Source organism: Carya illinoinensis, chromosome 11 (assembly GCF_018687715.1).
Source record: "Carya illinoinensis cultivar Pawnee chromosome 11, C.illinoinensisPawnee_v1, whole genome shotgun sequence".
Lineage (NCBI taxonomy): Eukaryota > Viridiplantae > Streptophyta > Magnoliopsida > Fagales > Juglandaceae > Carya > Carya illinoinensis.
Genome location: NC_056762.1, coordinates 43,618,320 through 43,638,764, shown reverse-complemented (window position 1 = coordinate 43,638,764; position 20,445 = coordinate 43,618,320). Strand labels below are relative to the sequence as shown.

Genomic DNA, 20,445 nt, shown 5'->3' with positions numbered 1-20,445 from the left:
AGTAACCAAAAAAAGTAGGATACACTAGCATTCAAATAAGTGGAGATGAATCCATACCTGAAGAGATTTCATGTGTCCCCAGTCACTCCAATACACTTATGGATGCCACAATAATACTGAAGTGCTGCATACCAATTTCATCATCTGTCCTATTATAAAAAGAAATACATGATAAGATCAGTCACCACGGCAATACCAGAAATATACTGAACAATTTACACTTTCAGAACTTATCCATCTAGGGTAGTATGTATAAGAAGACAGTGTACCCATGTGCCCATAAAAGCATTGATCACTTTCAGTACTTATACATCTAGATGTAGCCTTAATGAACATGTTCAGAATGAAGTTAAGCAATTAGAAACTACAAAATATGCAATTACTGTGGATAAACAAGAACAATGACAGGTTGTGTATAAACCATCTCTTGGTGTAAACATTATAAGCAACCTTTTCTATCACCACAATTCACTTGTAAAAAATACAATTAATCTCCTGGAATCACTTATAGACTTACTTAACTTCCATAGAATCACGAAGGATTTTGCATATGCCCATAATACGTCACATAATTGCGTTCTATGGTCAAACCAATTCTGGAATTTCCCAATGCCAGTCACATTCATCCTTATCCAACATCAATGCGTGACTGTATGAATATTCATACAGTCACGCCCAAAAAGCCCCTCAACTGCCCAATGCCTCTGACCCTTTACAAAAAAGTTATGACTGGTGCCCCTATGTTGCCTTCCAACCAACTTTGGACTATAAGAATGTTCGACTCCCATACAAGTGTTACCTCTTATGTTCTAGTGGACATGGGATTCCTATGTAACAGATGATATTAAATCTGGGTACTTTAACTGGTTGTTCTTGAGGTTGGAGATATTCTAAAACCAATAAGCATGCAAGATTCAACTGAAAATTTTGTAGTAGTAACCATGATACTTAAATATATTATTTCCTAAGATTCAACTGAAAATTTTGTAGTAGTAACCATGATGCTTAAATATATTATTTCCTTTTTCTTCTTTATGTATTTCTTGCTTCTAAATTGTTTAATTGTAAAACTAATTAGCATGCATAAAAAGTGGACACCACTTTTTTTGAGGTATAGAACTCGTAAAACTTGTTTTACAACTTCATTTCTTGAGATGCTGTAGAAAGGAAATAAAGAAAAGACAATTGCAAGATTTGCTATATATTCCTTGTAAGTATCGATTATCCATGCCACTGCAGACTCACTTCCACATAAGGTCCTTATCCAGCAACACTGAGGAAGTTTCATCAGCTGTATATTTGCAAGTTAGCATCATCAGCCAGGCTCTCATATTTGTTACACGCAGTCAGGGGTGGTCATTTCTAGAGAGGCCAGGAACTTTCTTGATGATTGCTTTTGTGGTGGCACAACTGGTAAAGTTTATGCAAAAACGACTCCTCTTTGAATAAGTCCAACAAAACTAACTATTATGATGTCATGCATAAAAGTTGCTTATAAATTTACTAAATCAGGACAAGCAGAGTCTCATAGCATTTGCTGAGACTTTGGTTTCTATGCATTCAGGTGGCCACTGTAATTGCTGTCTATGCAAATATAAGCTTTGCTTCCATTAGTGGCATTGGATGGGGATGGGCAGGTGTTATATGGTTATATAGTTTGATCTTCTACATACCACTGGATATAATTAAGTTCATAGTGCGCTACGCATTGAGTGGAGAAGCATGGAATCTTGTGTTCGATAGAAAGGTTAGTGGCGTGTTCATTGCTCCATAGTTTTTACTACAATCTCTCAACCACTATAATCTCTCAACCATTGCTTGAAATGCTTCTTCTTACTTCATCTTTATTTTTGTTTTGAGCAGACAGCTTTTACTTCTAAGAAAGATTATGGGAAGGAAGATCGGGAGGCGAAGTGGATACTTTCTCAAAGAAGTCTACAAGGATTGATGTCTCCAGAATTGGAGACTAATGGGAAGCGATCATCTTTGATTGCTGAATAGGCCAGGCGGCGTGCTGAAATAGCCGGGTACCACAAAGTTTTACTGGAGTCTCTTTGAGTTTGGTTTGATCCCTTTGAAATTACTTAGCTTTCAGAGATTCTTTACCATCCTGATTCATTAGCTTATTCTAATGCCTTGATATACCTAAATTTTGAATCAGCTGAATAGTTTGGCATTGAATATTAACTGAAATGCACTAATCATAATAAACCTTGAATTTCGCAGGCTAGGGGAGATACATACTCTGAGAGGTCATGTAGAGTCTGTAGTAAGGCTTAAAAAGTTGGACTTGGATTTGATCCAATCAGCTTATACAGTCTGATGCGATAATGGAGATTTAATATCGTTCAGTTTTTCAATGAAGGCAAACATGGTAGCCGTTGCTCACATGATTAATTGTTGAGTGTAATAAGCAAAAGAAAACAACATTTATCATGCGAGAGGTTTTAGAAATGGCCAGGGTGATCTATGCGTCGTTCTCAATTTTTGGGCTCGAGAGGTCAGCATTACATCTCAGAAGAGGTCTTTGAGCTAAATAAATCATGCCATTTCTTAGTATGATTGCAATTTTTTTCGATAAAGAAAGGATTATTTGTCTTCAGCTTTGGATATTCTTATTTTTATTTGTGGAGCTTTAATGTAATAGTTAGGCAACTCCCAGACAAATAAGGCTACTCAGATACATTTTTTCAATCAGAATTTATTTATCTCATATGGTTCGGAGGAAATGTTTCCTGTAATAAGATCGTTGTTGCTTGTGCAGTGGTTGTCACTTGTCACACCAAGTCAATGCATGAAATTGGAAATGGGTTGGTAATGAAAAACGCTAGCTGGGTGGTATGATAGGGAAAAGTACCTGACCGATACACCACGATCAATTTCTGAGTGGTATACACTGAGGGTTTCCACACAAAATAGAAATAGTTGAGACTGCATTCTTAGTGCAAAAACCTAACTCGAGAAAGTAACATTATTCTGGCCTCTTTACTTGATGACTGCGTGTTTATTCTACGCTATGACAAGCATTGTTTGCAGAAGAAAATTTTCTTACAATGAGGACATCATTTCAATGCATCATAGACCATAATGTTCATCATCAATTAATTAATTGGGTGCATCTTATACAATTTGTTCAAGAAGATAACAAATTTAGCGATCAAAATAGTTATCCTAAAGATGTACCTATTGCATTCACGTTGGAATAAGCAAAAAAAGCAGAATTCCTCCAATATAAGATATACATAAACTTCCAATTTTTCAATGCTATTCAAATCCTAACTGAAAATCTGGAAAATTAGGGATTTCAAGCAAAAGGGAATGTCAATCAGCGGTTACGGTGCAATTTAAAACTATAACCTAGTAAATTTAGGCCTAATTTCATAAAACCAACATCTACAGCAATGTAACAATGCAGATATAAATGAAATAAAATAAAAAATTGGAATCTGTCTGAAAATAATGGCAGCTGGTAGATTCCAACATCTACTAGATGCAAAGCAGCGAGCGTGGATGAAGGGGGAGAGAGAGGAAAATGAGTAGAATCAATACCTGTGGTGACGGAAGGACTGCAAGCCTTGTTAGGTTCGACAATGGCAACGTCCGATGCAAAGAGAAACCCGGATGCAAAAGACCACCCCGACAGTAATCACAAACCCACATAGCGGGATGGGGAGGAAACGAGGCCCGTGGCTTCCGCGGAAGGGAAATGAGGTGGGTGGAGATTCTAGGGTTCGGAACGTAGGCGAGAATGGGGGTAGATTTCCAGCCGAAGATATGAAGTTGGTCTCCTGGGTACTGAAGGTAGGAGAAATGGGCGAGGCGCGAAGTGGAGAACTCTGAACTCGGTAACAGAGGTTTCAAGGGGGAAAAACAAATTCTCTTCCGTTTTCGCGCGCGTAGCCAGTGGCAACGATATTAGGCCGCTGCAAGAAGTTTTTTTATTTTCCAACGCATATTGTCGTCGTTATAGACTAAAATTTCGCTGCAAAAAACTAACTGAAGCGCCCCGCTTCATTAAACCGTGTATCGAGGTAAAAAAATTGCAAGGAGTAATATTTCGCTGCAAAAGTATATCTATTGCAACGATTTTAATTGCAACATAATTAAAAACGCTGCAAAAGGCCTAATTTCTTGTAGTGGCAATTTGGAGTGGAACGCATGCTCTGCAATATTGCATGCATTCTAATAGATAATAAATTTGCCGACCACGAGAAAGTACATATTTTCACGAAATAATTAAACTTCATGCCATTTTTCTGTATATATTGTGATGACCCGTTTTTGAGTGTATTTTCGCTGAAATGGTTGTTTTTATTTTAATTAATATATTAGTTATTTATTTTAATTTATTTACGTTTTAAAATTATTTTTTTTAATTTAATTGATGTTGTGGTTTATTTCTTTTAGTTGTTTACAGTTTTTAATCTCTTTTCGGCGGTTTAGTTTTGTTTCCCGGAATGAGGATTAGACCTCATCTCTTTTTCCCTACATCTCTTTTTCCTTTTTCCTATTCTTTTTCCTTTTTCTCTTTTTTTTTTTCTTTCTTTTCTTTTTCCCTCTCTCTCTCCCCGTTCGACCCCCCCGGTCTCTCTCTCTCTTCTCTCTCTCTCTCACGCCGGAACCTTCAGCCGTTCGAACCGCCGCCGTCCGGCCACCGTGTGGCTCACCGCCGGCACCGTTCGGTTCCCCTCCCTCCGGCGCACCTTCCCACCAATTTCCACCCCCAACCGGCCGGCCGTTTGGCCGGAAAAGCCCTTTGAAGCCCGCACGGGTTTGGCTCCGATCCGCCGCCGTCGCTCCACCTCCGGCCACCATTTCTTCATCACTTCATCACCGGTCCCTTGCCGTCCTAACCCACCTATTTCCGGCCACCAACGACCACCGAAACAGCTCCCACGAGCTAGCTTTCCTTTTTGGGAAATCCGGTCTCTTTCCAGCGATTCCGCCGCCACCCACGGCCAACCACCACTTCCAATAGCTTCACAACCATCCCTAGACCATTCCCTATCAATCCCAAGCTCTAGTTTGTCCCCGTTCAAAAGTAGGTTTTTCACAACCCACGGCCACAGTGAATTTTCACTGTGACGTTACTTTTTCGCCGCCGTTTGCAACGCCGCGTGTTTTCTAATATTGCCATATAGCGCTGTAAGTATTTTCCAAACCCTATTTTCAGATTTAAATGTATATTGCTCTTTCAATTAATTAATCTGCTGGTTGGTTGATTCCGGACTGAGTCCGAGGAGTTCGGGGGTCGGATGGATGGAGGACGGAGTTGCCTGTTTATTTGTTTTATGTTGTTGGATTATTTTATTATGCATTGTTATGGCATTGCATGGTGCATGCACGTGTGTTTGTGTAATAGTGTGAAAAGCCTGTGTTTGGCGTAAGTGGTCTTACGGGTGCGTGTGTATCACGACCCCAAGCCGGGATGGGGTATTATCCCAGTGGAGCTCCTCTGGTCACTCGGGAGCAAAATAAACTGAGTGATGTCCCCTGGGTCGTCGCTAGACGACGGGAGCGGGGGCTAGGGGTTGCTTGGCTACGAACGCGCCGGGCGCGGAACCGGGCATCGCTCTACGCACCGACTCCGTGGCCCTTCGCTGGTGAGGGCTAGAGGATGCTTGGCTACGAACGCGCAGGGCGCGGAACTGGGCATCGCTCGTTAGGCGTCACATGCGTGGTGGTACTCTGCGGTGTGGTACTCTGCGGTGTGGCACTGGAGCCAGGGTGTGCGGATGACCCCTAAGGGAGGTCATGGTGCATACAGATAATATGGATTCTGGATTGAGTCGGATAAAGGCCAAATGTGACTTTTGGCGTGTTTTTCGGAAAGGATGTGTTTTTGGGCCAAATGAGTTTTTTGGCGTGTGTGGAAAAATCGTGTTTTGTGGGCTTTGTGCATTGGGCATGTTTCATGCATATTGTTTGAGTTTTATGTGTTTTTATCTGGTAGTGTTTGGGTTTTACTTACCTGCGGTACCATTTTTTGATTCCGTAGCTTTTGGTGCAGAGTTGGAGGACGAAGAGGAGGAGGCTGAGCCCGAGGATGCGGCTCCGCCGGGTTGCTGATGCTATGTTTTATATTTGGTTTAAAGCTGTACTTGTGTTTTTGAAATATTTTATTTATGTAAGTTTTAAACAGCTTGTATTACGTTAAGAAAAATTCTGGTACTTAGTTATGACTGTCGTTATCCGCTGCGTGTTCTTTCGTACACATTTATTGCTTTTCCACACACTGGCACCCGTCGATGGGATGGTGACCCGGGTTGTCACCATCCGGACGTCTTGATTTTCCCGTATTAGGGCGTGGGGATTTGGGGGCGTCACATATATGGGAGATTATGAATATGTTGATCAACATTATTCGTCGAAAGGATACGAGATAAGGATTTGTTGTTTCTAAATATAATGCACATAACTCTATTCTAAGATGTCTACACAGCACAATATTCACCTAGATATGGGGATAATATATGGTATAGAGACCTTAGAATAATTATTTCTCTCCATCCAAATAAAAACGAAGGGAGAAATGCATGCCGAACGTTGGATGAGTCGAAAGATTGAAGTCCCTTTTTTCTGTTCACTCACTATGGGCCCTGGCTAGTGTATCATTACACCAAGTGTTGGATATGGGCCCAATTTCTTTGAAGCTGTTTCGGTTTCGGGAGTTAATAAGGAATGTACGTACTGCGAAATAGGAGGGGCGCAGAGAAATTGGAGGGGAACAATTTTGAGCAGTATCGATGGTGAATCAAATGCTGGAAAGAGTGCCCTCTAACCAATCGAACCGTGCCAAGCGGTGGAATACGATTGGTTTTGGTGGTAAAATAAAACCATCTCGGATTGATTCTCTTTAATTAATTATCGTGTGGTCAGTATTCTGTTTTGTAGTAGTTGATTGTCAATTTCTGTTTCCAAATTGTAACCCAAGCCCCAAATCGATTTACATATGACGAATACGAGGCGCGAATTGGCATTACACGTGCTCTCTCCTAGTCACTATTTTGATTGATTACCTTTAATAATCGTTAAGGTACACAAATTTAGCTTACAGCTGGTGGAGGGACCAGCACTGGACATGTGTACAAGTGGACCGTCTATCACGCGAAGATGTGCAACATGGGTGCGGATAATTGGTTCCTACTTAACCTGCCAATACTTTACTCTTTGTCCTTTTGAGATTTACAGCGTAACTGCGAAAGCAAAACATTGCCACGTTGGTACTTCTTCATGTATCATCCAAACTCTGATATATATTAAAGAAAGAAAGCGTAGCTAAATGATTATATTAGAAGGGAAAACAAATGAGAATGAGGCATGATTGATCAAAAGAAGCTGGTCACGTTGTGTGGTTACATGTGCGGCAAGGAATGATTCATACGCATGGGATTCGTCGTGACTTATATTATTTGAGCCTAACGGATCACTTGTCATGCAATGGTAGGGAGGACATAACCATTGTTGATAAACCGTTGTATGACTGATCTTTTGTACAAGAAATGTGTTATCTTTTTTATATTTGAGAAATTCTATTTACAGTTTTGAGAAGTATATTAGTGTGCAGTTTAATTGATGAATGAGGATAAAAGAAAAAAAATATTATTTTAAAAATGATATTATTATAATTTTAATATTTTTTAAACATAATTGTATAGATTTATATGAGAGTGTATATAGACTAACTCTTTATATTTTGAAAAAATCTGCAAAACTTCTTACCATTCACACAACTTCTAAACACCACATTTTTTTAAATTTTTGATTATTTTTTTCTTTTATCAAATATTTAAAATATAAATAATGAATAAAAGAATTGAATTCATTTAAAAAGAATAAATTCAATTTTTTTAAAAAAATTTGAAATAAAAAAATTACGTGTAAAAGTTAAAAGGTTGCGTAGCATCGCTCTTATATTTTTGTGCCTTATCATCCTTAATTCTTTTTATGCAAACAAAATATAAAACAACTTCCAAATTTACACTCTTCGGTTGCTGCCAATAGTACTTACCCCTTTCGTTGAATTTTATTTACGGTATTGATTGATGTTGATTTTTTATTGTCTTCTTGTGTATCACTGGTTCACGCATTCGTTTTGAATATATAAAACTAATTTGATGTTTTTAAATAGTAATGAGTCAGGTTCTTTAATGGCATATTCGATCATCAGCTACTTGCTTATGCCCAATGACGATAAAAATGATAGGTAATGATTTCTAGAGAGAGAGGCTCTAACTTCTCTTTAGAACTCAAAACAGAAAAGCCAACTCGAGGGAGGTGGGAGCCTCGACTCCTCCCTCCCTCCCACCTTCCCTGTTTTTTCCTTGTTCTTTACTGGCTTTTCTCCGGTTTTTATTTTGTTTTTGTTTTGGTTTAGGCGCTTGAGAATAAGGGCTTCGATGGTTGCAGTTATGGAGGCTCAAGGGACCTGTTTGCATGGCTGGTGCACTGTGGCTCACGTCCACTTCTCCAAAGGCTTCTTTTTAAAGAAAACTTTGTTGCTGTGCCGCCGAAATGGTGGCTGGGTGGCAGCGTTGATGGAGCTGGAGACCCTCGAAGTGAGTGGCGTGGTCCACCTATGATGCTCTGTTTCCGCTTAGGAAAATAGAGGTTGCTGGGCTGCCGTCGAGAGTGTTTTTTACGGTTGAAAACGCTTCTCACTGCCGGTGGTGGCAGCGTTTTAGAGCTAGAGGTTCTCGGCTACAGTCGAGGGTGATGTTTTACGGTTGAAAACGCTTACTGCTGTCGGTGGTGGCAGCGTTTCAGAGCTAGAGTTTTCTCGGCGTGCAGGGGTGGGCTTGCGACTCAACCTTAGGTGGTGGATACAGTTCGCTTGTGGTGGGCGACGGTATGCAGAGAAATGGGATGGAGCTCGGGCGTAGGCAGCAGCAAACAGAAGAAAAAAGGAAAAAGAGGAAGGGGGCGGCGAGATTGATAGAGATGAAACCCTAAGGGGCCGGGTCTTCCCACTTGCAAATAGCTAACCTTGTTTGGGCCGGGCCCAAGTTGTCCTTTTGTCAGTCCATGTTTTTTAGGTTTTTGATTTTTTTCATGTATTTTCGTTTATCTAGTCTGTTTTAGGTAGTTTTAAAAATCATAGTCTCTAGGGCCTATGGTCCGTAGAGTTTTGTACTCCACTCCTTGGGAGAGAGAGTTGTGTGGGCAGTCGTCTAAGACAGAGGTTTGTCTCTCAGACTGTTTAGTCTGGAGGGCTGTCTCTTAGACGACGTAGTCTGGAGGAATTGGGTAAGACCATGTCAACTACAAAGAAATTTGTGGGTTGGGGAGCGAGTAAATGTTATAATTTGGCTTGTATTTTTCAAATCAGAAGTTGTAATTGTCCGTTATATGAATGAATGAAACACTATTTCACTGTCAAAAAAAAAAATGACGATAAAAATGGCCAATGCAATGTTGAGTTGATCGTGATTTGATAGAATTGTATATATTAAGAAGTTACGACCTTGATCACCTTCTAATTCATGTAATTGGTGTTATTTTTATTATTATTTTGTCAGGGACGAGATGATCAATACTATTGAAGAACATTCGCCAGATTTTGAAGATGAAAAAATATAATTGTAAGTATAATTGTATATTAATGTGCATCAATATGATGTAATTGATCAAAAAGTATATTTTATTAAAAACAGTGTTAATTTAAATTTTAAGTATAAATAAATTAATATTAATATACAAATTAATGTATAACTATACTTATATGTAGCAAAACTCTTCGAAGACTGTTGGTGGCAAGAGGAAGTATATGTCTGTCTTTATGTTATAGACCTCTATTTGTGTATTCAAATATGAAATATATGTATCTTCGGCAAAATCAATTACAAGAGTGATGAATATATTTAAACCGGTAATGAATAATCTTAAAATATATTTTCTTGTGACCAAATAGCAGAAAAAACTGTAAATAATAATCTTAAAAGATATTTTATTCTCAGTCAGTCACTAGCGTCTCTTCACCGCCGTTTATAGCTCTCTTTATCTCTCTAAAAACGTAAGTTTGCTTTTCTCTCTCTAGATTCTGTTACTCCTATTCCCCCATCTCTATCTAAAGTATAACATTAACATCATTAACATTCTCTCTCTTGCTGTTCCTTTCGGTTTACGCGAAAAGCCTGCTCACCTAGTGACACCTACGTCCACCGAGGATGTAGGCCGAGACCGGTCCGAATAAAAAAGTTTTTTATTATTTTTTATTTTTTTAATATCTTTTCTATATTCTTAAATATTTATTTAGAAAAAATTACAATATCAATAAAAATATTTTTATTTAAAAGCTGATTTGAATTTAAAAATAAGATGAAATAATTTTAAATAAAAAATCAAAATAAAATAAAATATTATTTTTTAATATTATTATAAATTTAAAATTTAAAATAATTGATTTAAATAAAAGAACAAAAACTTATCGGGATGACTTGCAAAAGCAAAGAGCAACCAGAGCTCACATATTGTGTCTGACGACTCTGACCTTTTCACACTCTCTTTCTCCACATTTCATTGTTGATTATATGCAAACGAAAAACTTCCAAGTTTACACTCTTCAGTTGCTGCCAATAGTTACCCTCTTCATTGAATTTTATTTAAGGTATTGATTGATGTTGATTTTTTTTATTGTCTTCTCACATATTACGTGTTCACACATTGGTTTTTGAGTATATAAAACTTTGATGTTTTTAAATAGTAATGAGTCAGGTTCTTTAATAGCATATTCGATCATCAGCTACTTCCTTGTGCCCAATGCAATGTTGAGTTGATTGTGATTTGATAGGATTGTATATATATATATATATATTAAGAAGTTACGACCTTCTAATTGTAGTTGGTGTTGTTTTTATTACGAAGAATATTTGAAATAGATCGCCAGATTTTGAGCCCAACCCAACCCTATGCCGTGCTCTTTGGTATATGTATGATCCTTCGCAGCTTGAGGAAGTATATTGGTGTCCTTATGTCGTAGACCTCTGTTTGTGTATTCAAATATTAAATGTATGTATCTTCGTCAAAATCATTTACCCGAGTGATGATTTTGTATATACGTATATATTTAAACCGGCAATTAGTAATCTTAAAGATATTTTATTGTGACCAAATAGCAGAAAAAAACTATAAATAATATAAACAAAATAAGCTTTTTAAAAATATATATATATATATTAGCCATCGTGAATAATATCATAATTACACTGCACGTTGAACAAATAGCTCTCGAAGAATTTCGGGAAACGGAGAGTACGAATGACGGCCGTTGCGAGTGTCTCCCTCCCCCACTCTCTTTCTCAGTCGCTCTTTAACGTCTCTTCACCGCTGTTTATAGTTCTCTCCGTATAATTATTATAAGGAAAAATATAGTTATAAGTATAATTATATATTAATCTATATATTAATATAATATGATTGATCAAAAAGTAGATTTTATTGAAAATAGTATTAATTTAAATTTTAAATATGAATAAATTAATATTGATGTACATATTAATACGCGACTATATTTGTATATAGCAAAACTTTTATTATAATATATATTTTTAAATAAAATGTAATAAATAATACAATTTTTTTAAATTTTTAAATAAAATTAATATTATAATAATTTTTTATTTAATTCATAACATGATCATAAATTCCCTTTTCCTCGATCAAGCTCCTATCCTATAACCCCATCTCTTTCTAATATTAACGTTCTCTCTCTTACTGTTCCTTTCAGCTCACGCGAAAATACATTCTCACGAGACCGGTCTCGAATCAAAAAATTTTATATTATTTTTTATTTTTAATTCGGATTTATTTATTTATTTATTCACAATGCTATTAAAAAAATATAATCACTAAATTAAGAAAAAAATTATCCTGACCCAATCGGACCAAACGTCGGTGACTCTTCTCTGTCCCATTGCTTCTGTGTCCCCGGGTTATCGCCGAGGCTCATTTTGTTGTCTGATCTCCTAATTGGGAAACCGTTAGGCGTTAACATCATATTCCATTGATCGTCCTATCCACTGCATGCACGTAATCAAAATAGCATGGACTTGTAAGAGTAAGAACCTCTTTCGCTATATATATATGAGACGTCTGGGGTTGAATTGCTCAACATCAAAAGAAAAACAAGGTACGCATGCTTCTGATTCTCTTTTCATATCCAATGGCGCCTAGCTCCCAGAGTGTGTATTTTTTCTTTTTTTCTTTTCATATTTAATGTCTTTCTTTATGTGAGTGAACCATTTTAATTCTCTACGCTTGGTAATTAACATTAATGGTGAGAAAAAAGATGGGGGGTTAGGGCTGAAGAATCGATTGTTGCATAAAGCCAACTTGTTGCATTTTAATTCTCTACTTCCGGTGATAGGAACTTGTTGCATGCATTATTAACATTGTTTTTTAACTTCGTTCTATTCTGTTGTTTTTCTGTAGCAAGTAGTCATTAACTCTTGATTCATTTTAGAGTGTCAAATGACGTAGATTAAGCAGGATGAACGGCAATGCTATCAATACAGAAGTTGATTATATATGTCGTCTCCATTTTTTTTAGCACCGGTCACGATGACACATATGCCATATGCTCATGACCTTACGCAACACTCCTTCCCCGATACGCTGTGGATTGCACTGGGTATGATAGGTAGTGTGCTCCTTACATTTTTCTTGCGCTCAGTTTGCCGAGGTCGTAAGAGGCCTACAAGTAGTGGAGGATCAGAATCCACATATCGGTCATCGACGAAGACTTCCACCTATGAGTCTAATTCGACCCAGAATCCTACAACGTTGCAGCCACCGCCACTGCAACAAGATCAGTACCCTTCGACGCCGACGTCCACCGATCAATCTTCATTGCAAACTCCTACAACGTCATGGCCTACGCCAATGCAGCTAAATCAATTTTCGACGCAGAGTACTCCTACAACACTGCATCTCATGCCACTGCAACTGCCACGTGCTCCGCCGTTGACAGGACGTTATTGCCGTATATGTGGGTATGGCGCACATAGTCGACCTTACATAATCCACAACTGCCCTTCGTGCGGAGTGCAACAGAACATGATCGGCTACTGATATGATGCAGTCAGTAGTACTGCATGGCTACCGGTCTCGTTATTTTGAAGATTATGAATACATTCTAAGTCATGATGCTATGTCATTAAAGATAAGTGTTTATGAAATAATTCTAATATCATAGCACTTTGTGATAAAATTACTCCAAGATACTTATATATATATGTGTATATATACATATTTTCATGTTTATGGAGTTCTAAAACTGCATTTTGGTTGAACAAGTACTCAGAACTCTACGCGTTGCAGAAGTACATGAGTTCACATGCAAATACGCGTCACGCACGATCAAGGGTTGAAATTCCTGCATTTTTATTTTCATATTAAATTAAGGAAGTGATGAAATTTCTGTGTGCGCTATATTGTGAAATTGACGATTAATGATCATGAGAAGATCAAGCCGTCTATGAAATTTATTTGGAATCAATTACAAGTCGTAAATAAATTGAAGATCAGGCGCCATAGCAGCAATTATTTTCGAGCATTAAGCAGCAATGTCCTTCCTAGCTTCTCATGAATACATGCATGCATTGATAAATTAAATCATCGATCGATCGAGCTGAGCTAGCTAGGCAGACTTTTTTTTCTTGCAATATGATTCAGTGTATGTTTCAAACCAAATTTGTCAACTGCCTGTTTAGCCGCCCTGAATCCATCACCAGAATCTTTCTTGACACTCGTTTCCATCTTCATTTTCGAGTACGCTATTAATTTTCTCACGAACCGAGTCTGCTCTTTACTCTTGTACGAGGAATGCTGATCGTCAGTTATAGCAGATTCCAACCACGTGTAGGACATTACTTCACAAATGCCTTCTCTTACTCTCTTCTCCAAACTTAAATGCTGGCCATGATCTTTCACTTTTAATTGCATCCATCGTAATATTTCAGATCAATAATAATATTGTTAATTCATAATAATAAAATTAAAATAAAATATTTATTAGAAATATTCCTGTTGATTGACCATTATCAGAAGTATTAATGGATTTTTTTTATTATTTATTTTAATATCAAACTTAAAAACTCACATTGTGACTCGAGCCATACATGCATCATCTCGTGCGCTAATGTCCTCCCCATACAAACACTGCATTCAAGGTACAATGATGTATTACATATATTGCTTTTAGTTAGTACTAATGAATGAATAAAAAATGCAAAATAATTAATTAGGATAAGTACGTATATTATATACGTACCTTGGCATCCCAAACAAAAGCACTATAGACGTCACTGGATGTTTGCGAAAGGATAGATGTTGTCTCTTCATTTTCATTTGCACCATCTGATCTCGGCCTACTGGTGAACAGCTTATGATCTGTTATCATCAAGTAATCATTGAAGATGATCATTAAATATTTAAGCATTAATAACCAATTAATTAATATCTCCTATATATATATAGCAAAATAAAAAGATCAAAAAGAAAAAATTATCAAACAATATCCAACTTACTGTATTTATAACTTGTACATGAAACGTTGTGAGGCCAAGATAAGTATGATTGGCGGGACGAGGATTCTGTCAATTAATGTTCAGGAAATTATAAATTAAATTATTATACACATACATACATACATGAGTATATACATATTATATGCACACATACATATATATTAATGTACTTAATTACCTGGTACTGTACTATGTTTGGAACGTTGGAATTCCTATAACCTATAGCGTTAACCCTGTTGATCTCGTCTTTATCTACTAGCAAAATGGGAATGTCTCTCTCCACACTAAGACCTAATTTCTTATAAAATTTGTGGAGTTCTTCAACTAGGGGCTTCAATTTCATAACGTCCACGACAGCTGTAGCATAACAATCTGGGCAAAGTTTCCGGCCATCTCCGACGTCAATGAGCTGCTGGTGTTTTTGCTGCAAACGAAGATTAATTGATATCATGACATTCCAAAATCATCAGTTGAAAATGATCATTTATATATAGATCATTATATTTCTGCATTGAACTTTGGGACATTCAACGAACCTTCAATCTATGACAACTCCAACAACGAGGAGTCCCGTCGGTGAGATGTCTGTAACAATAAAAGTAGCCCCAAAATTCATCTTTCCTTAAAAAACTCTGCAACGAAATATTCCATCGATGAAAAACAAGAAGGCATATTTTTAACTAAAATTTCCTTAATGCTGATCACTATATATATATATTGGGTAGAAATTAAGATGATCATCCATGTACGTACGCACCAGTACTTGGTGATCACAAACATTACAAGCAGGCAAGGGACAATTGTGCTTCGGGACGTTCAGATCAAATGGGAAGCGACGTTCCGGCCGAAACATGTTGATCGAACTGCATGCCAAAGTAATTAACGCATCAAGGTGCAAGGCTAGATCAATTAGGCTTGATTAATAACGGGTAAAGGAAAAAAAAATGTAGTTTATACATCAAGCCAGCTGACTCATGTAGTGTAAAAATATGTTTTTAAAGATTGAACAGACAATATATATATGTATATATAATCATCAATTTAATTATTTTTTCTCACATAAAAAACATTAATATCTTTAATATTTGACGCTATTCCCCTTTCTATACCTTTCAATCTTTATGTTTTCGAGCCTCTGATCACCTATTACACACACACACACACACACACACACATATATATATATCATAATATAGAGCAAGCATGTATTGTGCAGTAAAACCACAAACGGTCGCCAACAAATTAAGACGTGGGATAGGTACGTACGTAGTACTTGCTAAAATTCATAAAATATAATATTTAATTAACATGTTATAATACCCAAGGAAACAGAAAAGTGTCTACAAACTAAAAAGGGATCAGAGAAACAGGAAGTAGAACCCAAAAACAGCAACAAAAAGAAGAAGTCCGACAATTGAAACAGGAGGCCCTACAACTTACGTACAAGTCTTGAAGGAAAAACGCAGTGAAAATGTGAAAACCTATGGGACTGATAGCGAATAGAAGAAAGCAAAATATATAGAATTAAGCTCCTGAGTCGTAAATAAGTGCAATATGATGTGAGCATGCTTGGAGCATTCAAATATATAATATGCATACAATGATAGCACTCATTAATAAAAGAAGATTGCATCGGCATGCATGCATGAGATCCCCTCCCAAAACCCCACGGCCATTTCTTTTCCCCCAAATTAACAAAAAGAGATGCAATTTGAACAGATAGAAATAGTTAATTCTGATCATTATCAATATCGCAATTTGGAGTGGAACGCATGCTCTGCAATATTGCATGCATTCTAATTGATGTTAGTAAATTTGCCGCCCACGAGAAAGTACATATTTTCACAGAATAATTAAACTGCTTGCCATTTTTCTGTATATATATATATGGGAGATTATGAATATGTCGATCACCATTATTCGTCGAAAGGATACGTGATAAGGATTTGGTTGTTTCTAAATATCATGCACATAATTCAGTAATTAATTGAGCTTGAAATTTGGGTTGGGGTTAAGATATTATGCACACAATATCCCATCCGAGTATAACTCTATTCTAAGGTGTTTACACCACACATCATTCACATAATATAATTAATCGATTTAGAAGATAAATTTTAAATTTTGAATATTATAAATTAAATTATGCTATGGAGATAATATATAGTTTAGAGACGTTAGAATAATTATTTATCCCCATCCAAATAAAAACGAAGGAAGATGTCATTTAGGGTGGCAATATGTCACACGACCCGTTAACTCAACACGAACACAACACGATAATAGCAGGTTAGGGTTTAGCCTAAATAGGTTCGGGTCAAAACGGGTTGACCCGTTAAGACACGATTGCTTAACGGGTTGATAACGGGTTAACCCGTTTTGACCCGTTATGACACGTTAAAAGAGTTAAAGTTAGAATTATATCCTTATATCTCAAAATAAAATTGTTAGAATTTCAATTTCGATATTTTTATTATTTGGATTGTAGTTTTGGACTTATAATTAGTTTTATAATTTTTATAGATATTATAATTTTAACATTTATATAAAATTATACTAAATTTAATCAGGTTAAAAAGGTTAATTTCAGGCCTATTCAACCCATTTATATAAATAGTTTAAAATAAGTTGTATTGTGTCGTATTAACTTATTTCGTAATATTTTCTTAATTTATTTGTTTACTTATAAAAAAAACATATTTCGTAATATTTATTAATGGGTCAAAACGGGTTGACACGACACGATCCGTTATGTTAATGGGTCGTGTTAGGGTTTGAGATTTTGACACGATAAGCTTAACGGGTTGGATTAGGGTTGACCTATATGACCCGTTAACACGATTTGATACGACACGAACACGATCCGTTAATACGATTTGACACTCCTAATGTCATTGGGTCGAAGTTGTCGAACGATTGAAGTCCCTTTTTTATGTCCACTCACTTTGGGGCATGGCTAGTGTATGATGACACCAAGTTTTGGACATGGGTCCAGTTTGTAACAAAAGTTGGTATCATTGGTGTTGGGCCCATAATCCTCCAGTGATCCTTGATTACACCACGGAAGACCCATTTGCGTTTGTTTGGGATAAAACCGTTTACCCTGGATCCAATCCTTGGTTTTAATCCACCAAGACCGACCAACTCTTTTTTGGAAGACAAGTCATTAAGCTACCTCTTCAAAAACTTAACAACTAAATAATAATGTCACATCCAAAGCTCATCAAGTTTGAATCACTGTATGGACTTTGAATCTCATATCTTTAAAATCGTAATTTTTAATTCTTTCATTTAAAAAAAAAAAATCATATCGACACCTTTTTACGCTATTTTAATCATTTGTAAAAAATCGTGCAATCCTTGGTTTGATCCGACTAACATCCGATCTCAGATGAGTTTCGTATTAAACATCAACCTTGGCTAAGATTATACGTTATAAATGTGTCATATTTTACTTATTAGAATGAAAGTAGGATTAGAATGAAAGTAGGATTAGAGGTGTTTAGAATTTTCCATATTCCTTATGCCATGATGAAAAATGAAACCACAAACCACCCAGCCTCCAATCTTTGAACCCAAGCAAACATGGGTTAACTTCACAAAGACAGAACACCCACCATCCATTCTAAGTTCGTGCAGACAAAACAAGAAATCATGAAACTCAGACATGGTAACGAAGTTCCTTCAAAGAAAAATCTCTTCAAAATCTAGTTTCCTTTTTCTCAACCAATCCACGGCACATTTTTCTTTTCTTTTCTTTTTTTCCCATACATTTTCCTCCCTCCTCGTGAAAACTGAACGAGAAGAACCTTAAAGATTTTGCTGATAAAGATCTCACATCATGCAGTTCTCAATCATCCTCGATCCAAATAATCCACATTAAAGAAGCAAATCAATACAAGAAGGACGAAACACAAATGAAAACCAGAACAGAAAAAAAAAAAAAAAAAGCAACCAAATTGCAGGTTTCAGTTTTTCTCTCTAGCAGAACTAAATTAGATAGTAGATTAATAACTCTTTATACAGGGATGGATCTGTTAGAGGTGGGGGAGGAACCCCCCATCTCATAAAAATAAGAGCATCATTTATGTTAAAACGGACAAGGTGATAATCTCGTAGTAATCCGGATCGCTCTGTAATAATCTTATCTCATAATTTCTTCTTTTTTTCGCATTTAAAAAGAAAAAAAGATAGAGAACCAACAAAAATTAAAGGAAAAATCATGGCCACCTTCATTACCACCGTGATAATTAGAGGCACAGAGCTGTGCACCGGAGATCATCTACCACAAAGTCAACCTCATCCAACTGTGGTGGTGGGAAATTGAGATCGAAAGGCAGGGGACGCTTCCGGCACGAAGACGACGCGATATCGACGTCGTCGTCGACCACTGAAGACGACGAATCACAGTCGCTGTGGCAATCCTCCGGGATCAACATGGGTGGCTTGGGATGTCGCCTCGGGGCCGCGGCAAAAGCCCGTGCGGACTGTAGCGGCGGCGGCCTGGGCCCACTAAAGGACTCGACCGTGCTGCTCATGCTGCTTGAGGCGGGCCTCTGGGGATCAACAATCTGGTGCTCCTGAAACCCATCGTTCATGTCGTACAAGCGGTGGTGATCCAAAAGCGCACAATTTTGGTGGTTGAGGTGGCTCTGGTTTGGATTTAGAGGAGAGAAATACGAGGGGGAGAGAGGGAAGTTGGTCTTGGCTTTGGGGCCGCGGAGGTTGCGAGCCGCGGCATCGTAGGCTCGGGCGGCGTCCTCGGCAGAGTCGAAGGTGCCGAGCCAGACGCGAGTCTTTTTCCATGGGTCTCTGATCTCGGCTGCGAATCTACCCCACGGTCTCTTTCTCACGCCCCGGTACCGTGGCTCCTTGCCTGTATTTCTCAAAGCAGATCCTGCTGTATCCGGAACTCCGGGCGCCTCAACGGCAACAGTTTTTCTAGACGGGGCTCCTCTCCCTCTCCTCATGATTCAAACCACCCCCAGAAAAAGGAAAAACAATAATAATAATAATAATAATAATAATAATAATAAAAGAATCAATCAAGCTTAAAGCTTGTAATTTACAAACTGGGTTTGAAGGGTTTAAGAAGAAAATGAACGAGGCAGGAAGAAATGGCGCAGATGGGAGCCGGACAGAGACAGAGAAAGTGAGAGAGAGATGGGGTGGGAAGGACGGGGGTGGGAGGAGAACTGGATAGCACCAGGGGGTAGCGAGAGCACCCTTTCTTCTACAAAATAAATAAATAATAATAATAAGGAAATAGTTATTTTAATATGATGGTTGGTTGTTTCTCTGGCTGCAGTGTAATGGCTTTTCTTGTCTTTATATTTTTATTTTTTTGCTTTTTTTCTTTCTCGATTTCTCTACCTTCTGTCGCCCCCACACAAACCGACCCGGCCTCTGATTTCTCTCCTCCTGCTTTATCTGATTTCTTTATTTCTCTTTTTTTATTAATTTCGAAAAAAAATATAATCAAATGAATAAAATTACTAAAATGGGTCCTCTGCATCATTCATTAATGCCACCCACTACTTCCACAAGTAAAATCTTCGCGTGTAGCAGTAGAATGCCTTGTTTTTTGGTTTTACGAATGTGAAATGTCTCTTTCTATGGCTTCCCTCTTGCCTTGTATTGTGTGTATTTTATAAGGTATGGGTTGTGTTTGGAGATGGTAATAATGTTACGGTTTACTGTTCTCTCTTATGATCTTGTCTGTAATTTTCAACCCACACCATTAAGGTTTTTTTTTTTCAGTTTTTTTTTTTTAAAGATTTCTGACAGGCCAGCCCCAACCTGATCTCTATCTGTCTGAATAATATTTCGCATTTTCTCTTGACGACTCGTTTTTGTAATGCTTAGGAAATTAACAGAATGCTTAGAAAATCCATACAAGTTGCTGGAATTCAAGTCCTGA

The 20,445-nt window shown here is 37.4% G+C and overlaps 1 protein-coding gene and 1 pseudogene across 1 annotated transcript; one reads left to right on the top strand and one right to left on the bottom strand.

Moving 5' to 3' along the window:
- The first annotated feature begins 581 nt into the window (after positions 1-581).
- On the top strand, positions 582-2,730 carry LOC122282536 (annotated as a pseudogene).
- Positions 2,731-18,497: 15,767 nt separating this feature from the next.
- LOC122283002 (ethylene-responsive transcription factor 3-like) lies at positions 18,498-19,773 on the bottom strand. The gene has a single exon (XM_043095121.1). The coding sequence runs from the start codon at positions 19,493-19,495 to the stop codon at positions 18,776-18,778; it is 720 nt and encodes a 239-aa protein (XP_042951055.1). The 5' UTR covers positions 19,496-19,773; the 3' UTR covers positions 18,498-18,775.
- Between the last annotated feature and the right edge of the window lie 672 nt (positions 19,774-20,445).

Bases quoted from the DNA above. Each gene is read 5' to 3' on its own strand.
- LOC122283002 (XM_043095121.1), bottom strand. From the start codon at position 19,495: ATGAGGAGAGGGAGAGGAGCCCCGTCTAGAAAAACTGTTGCCGTTGAG.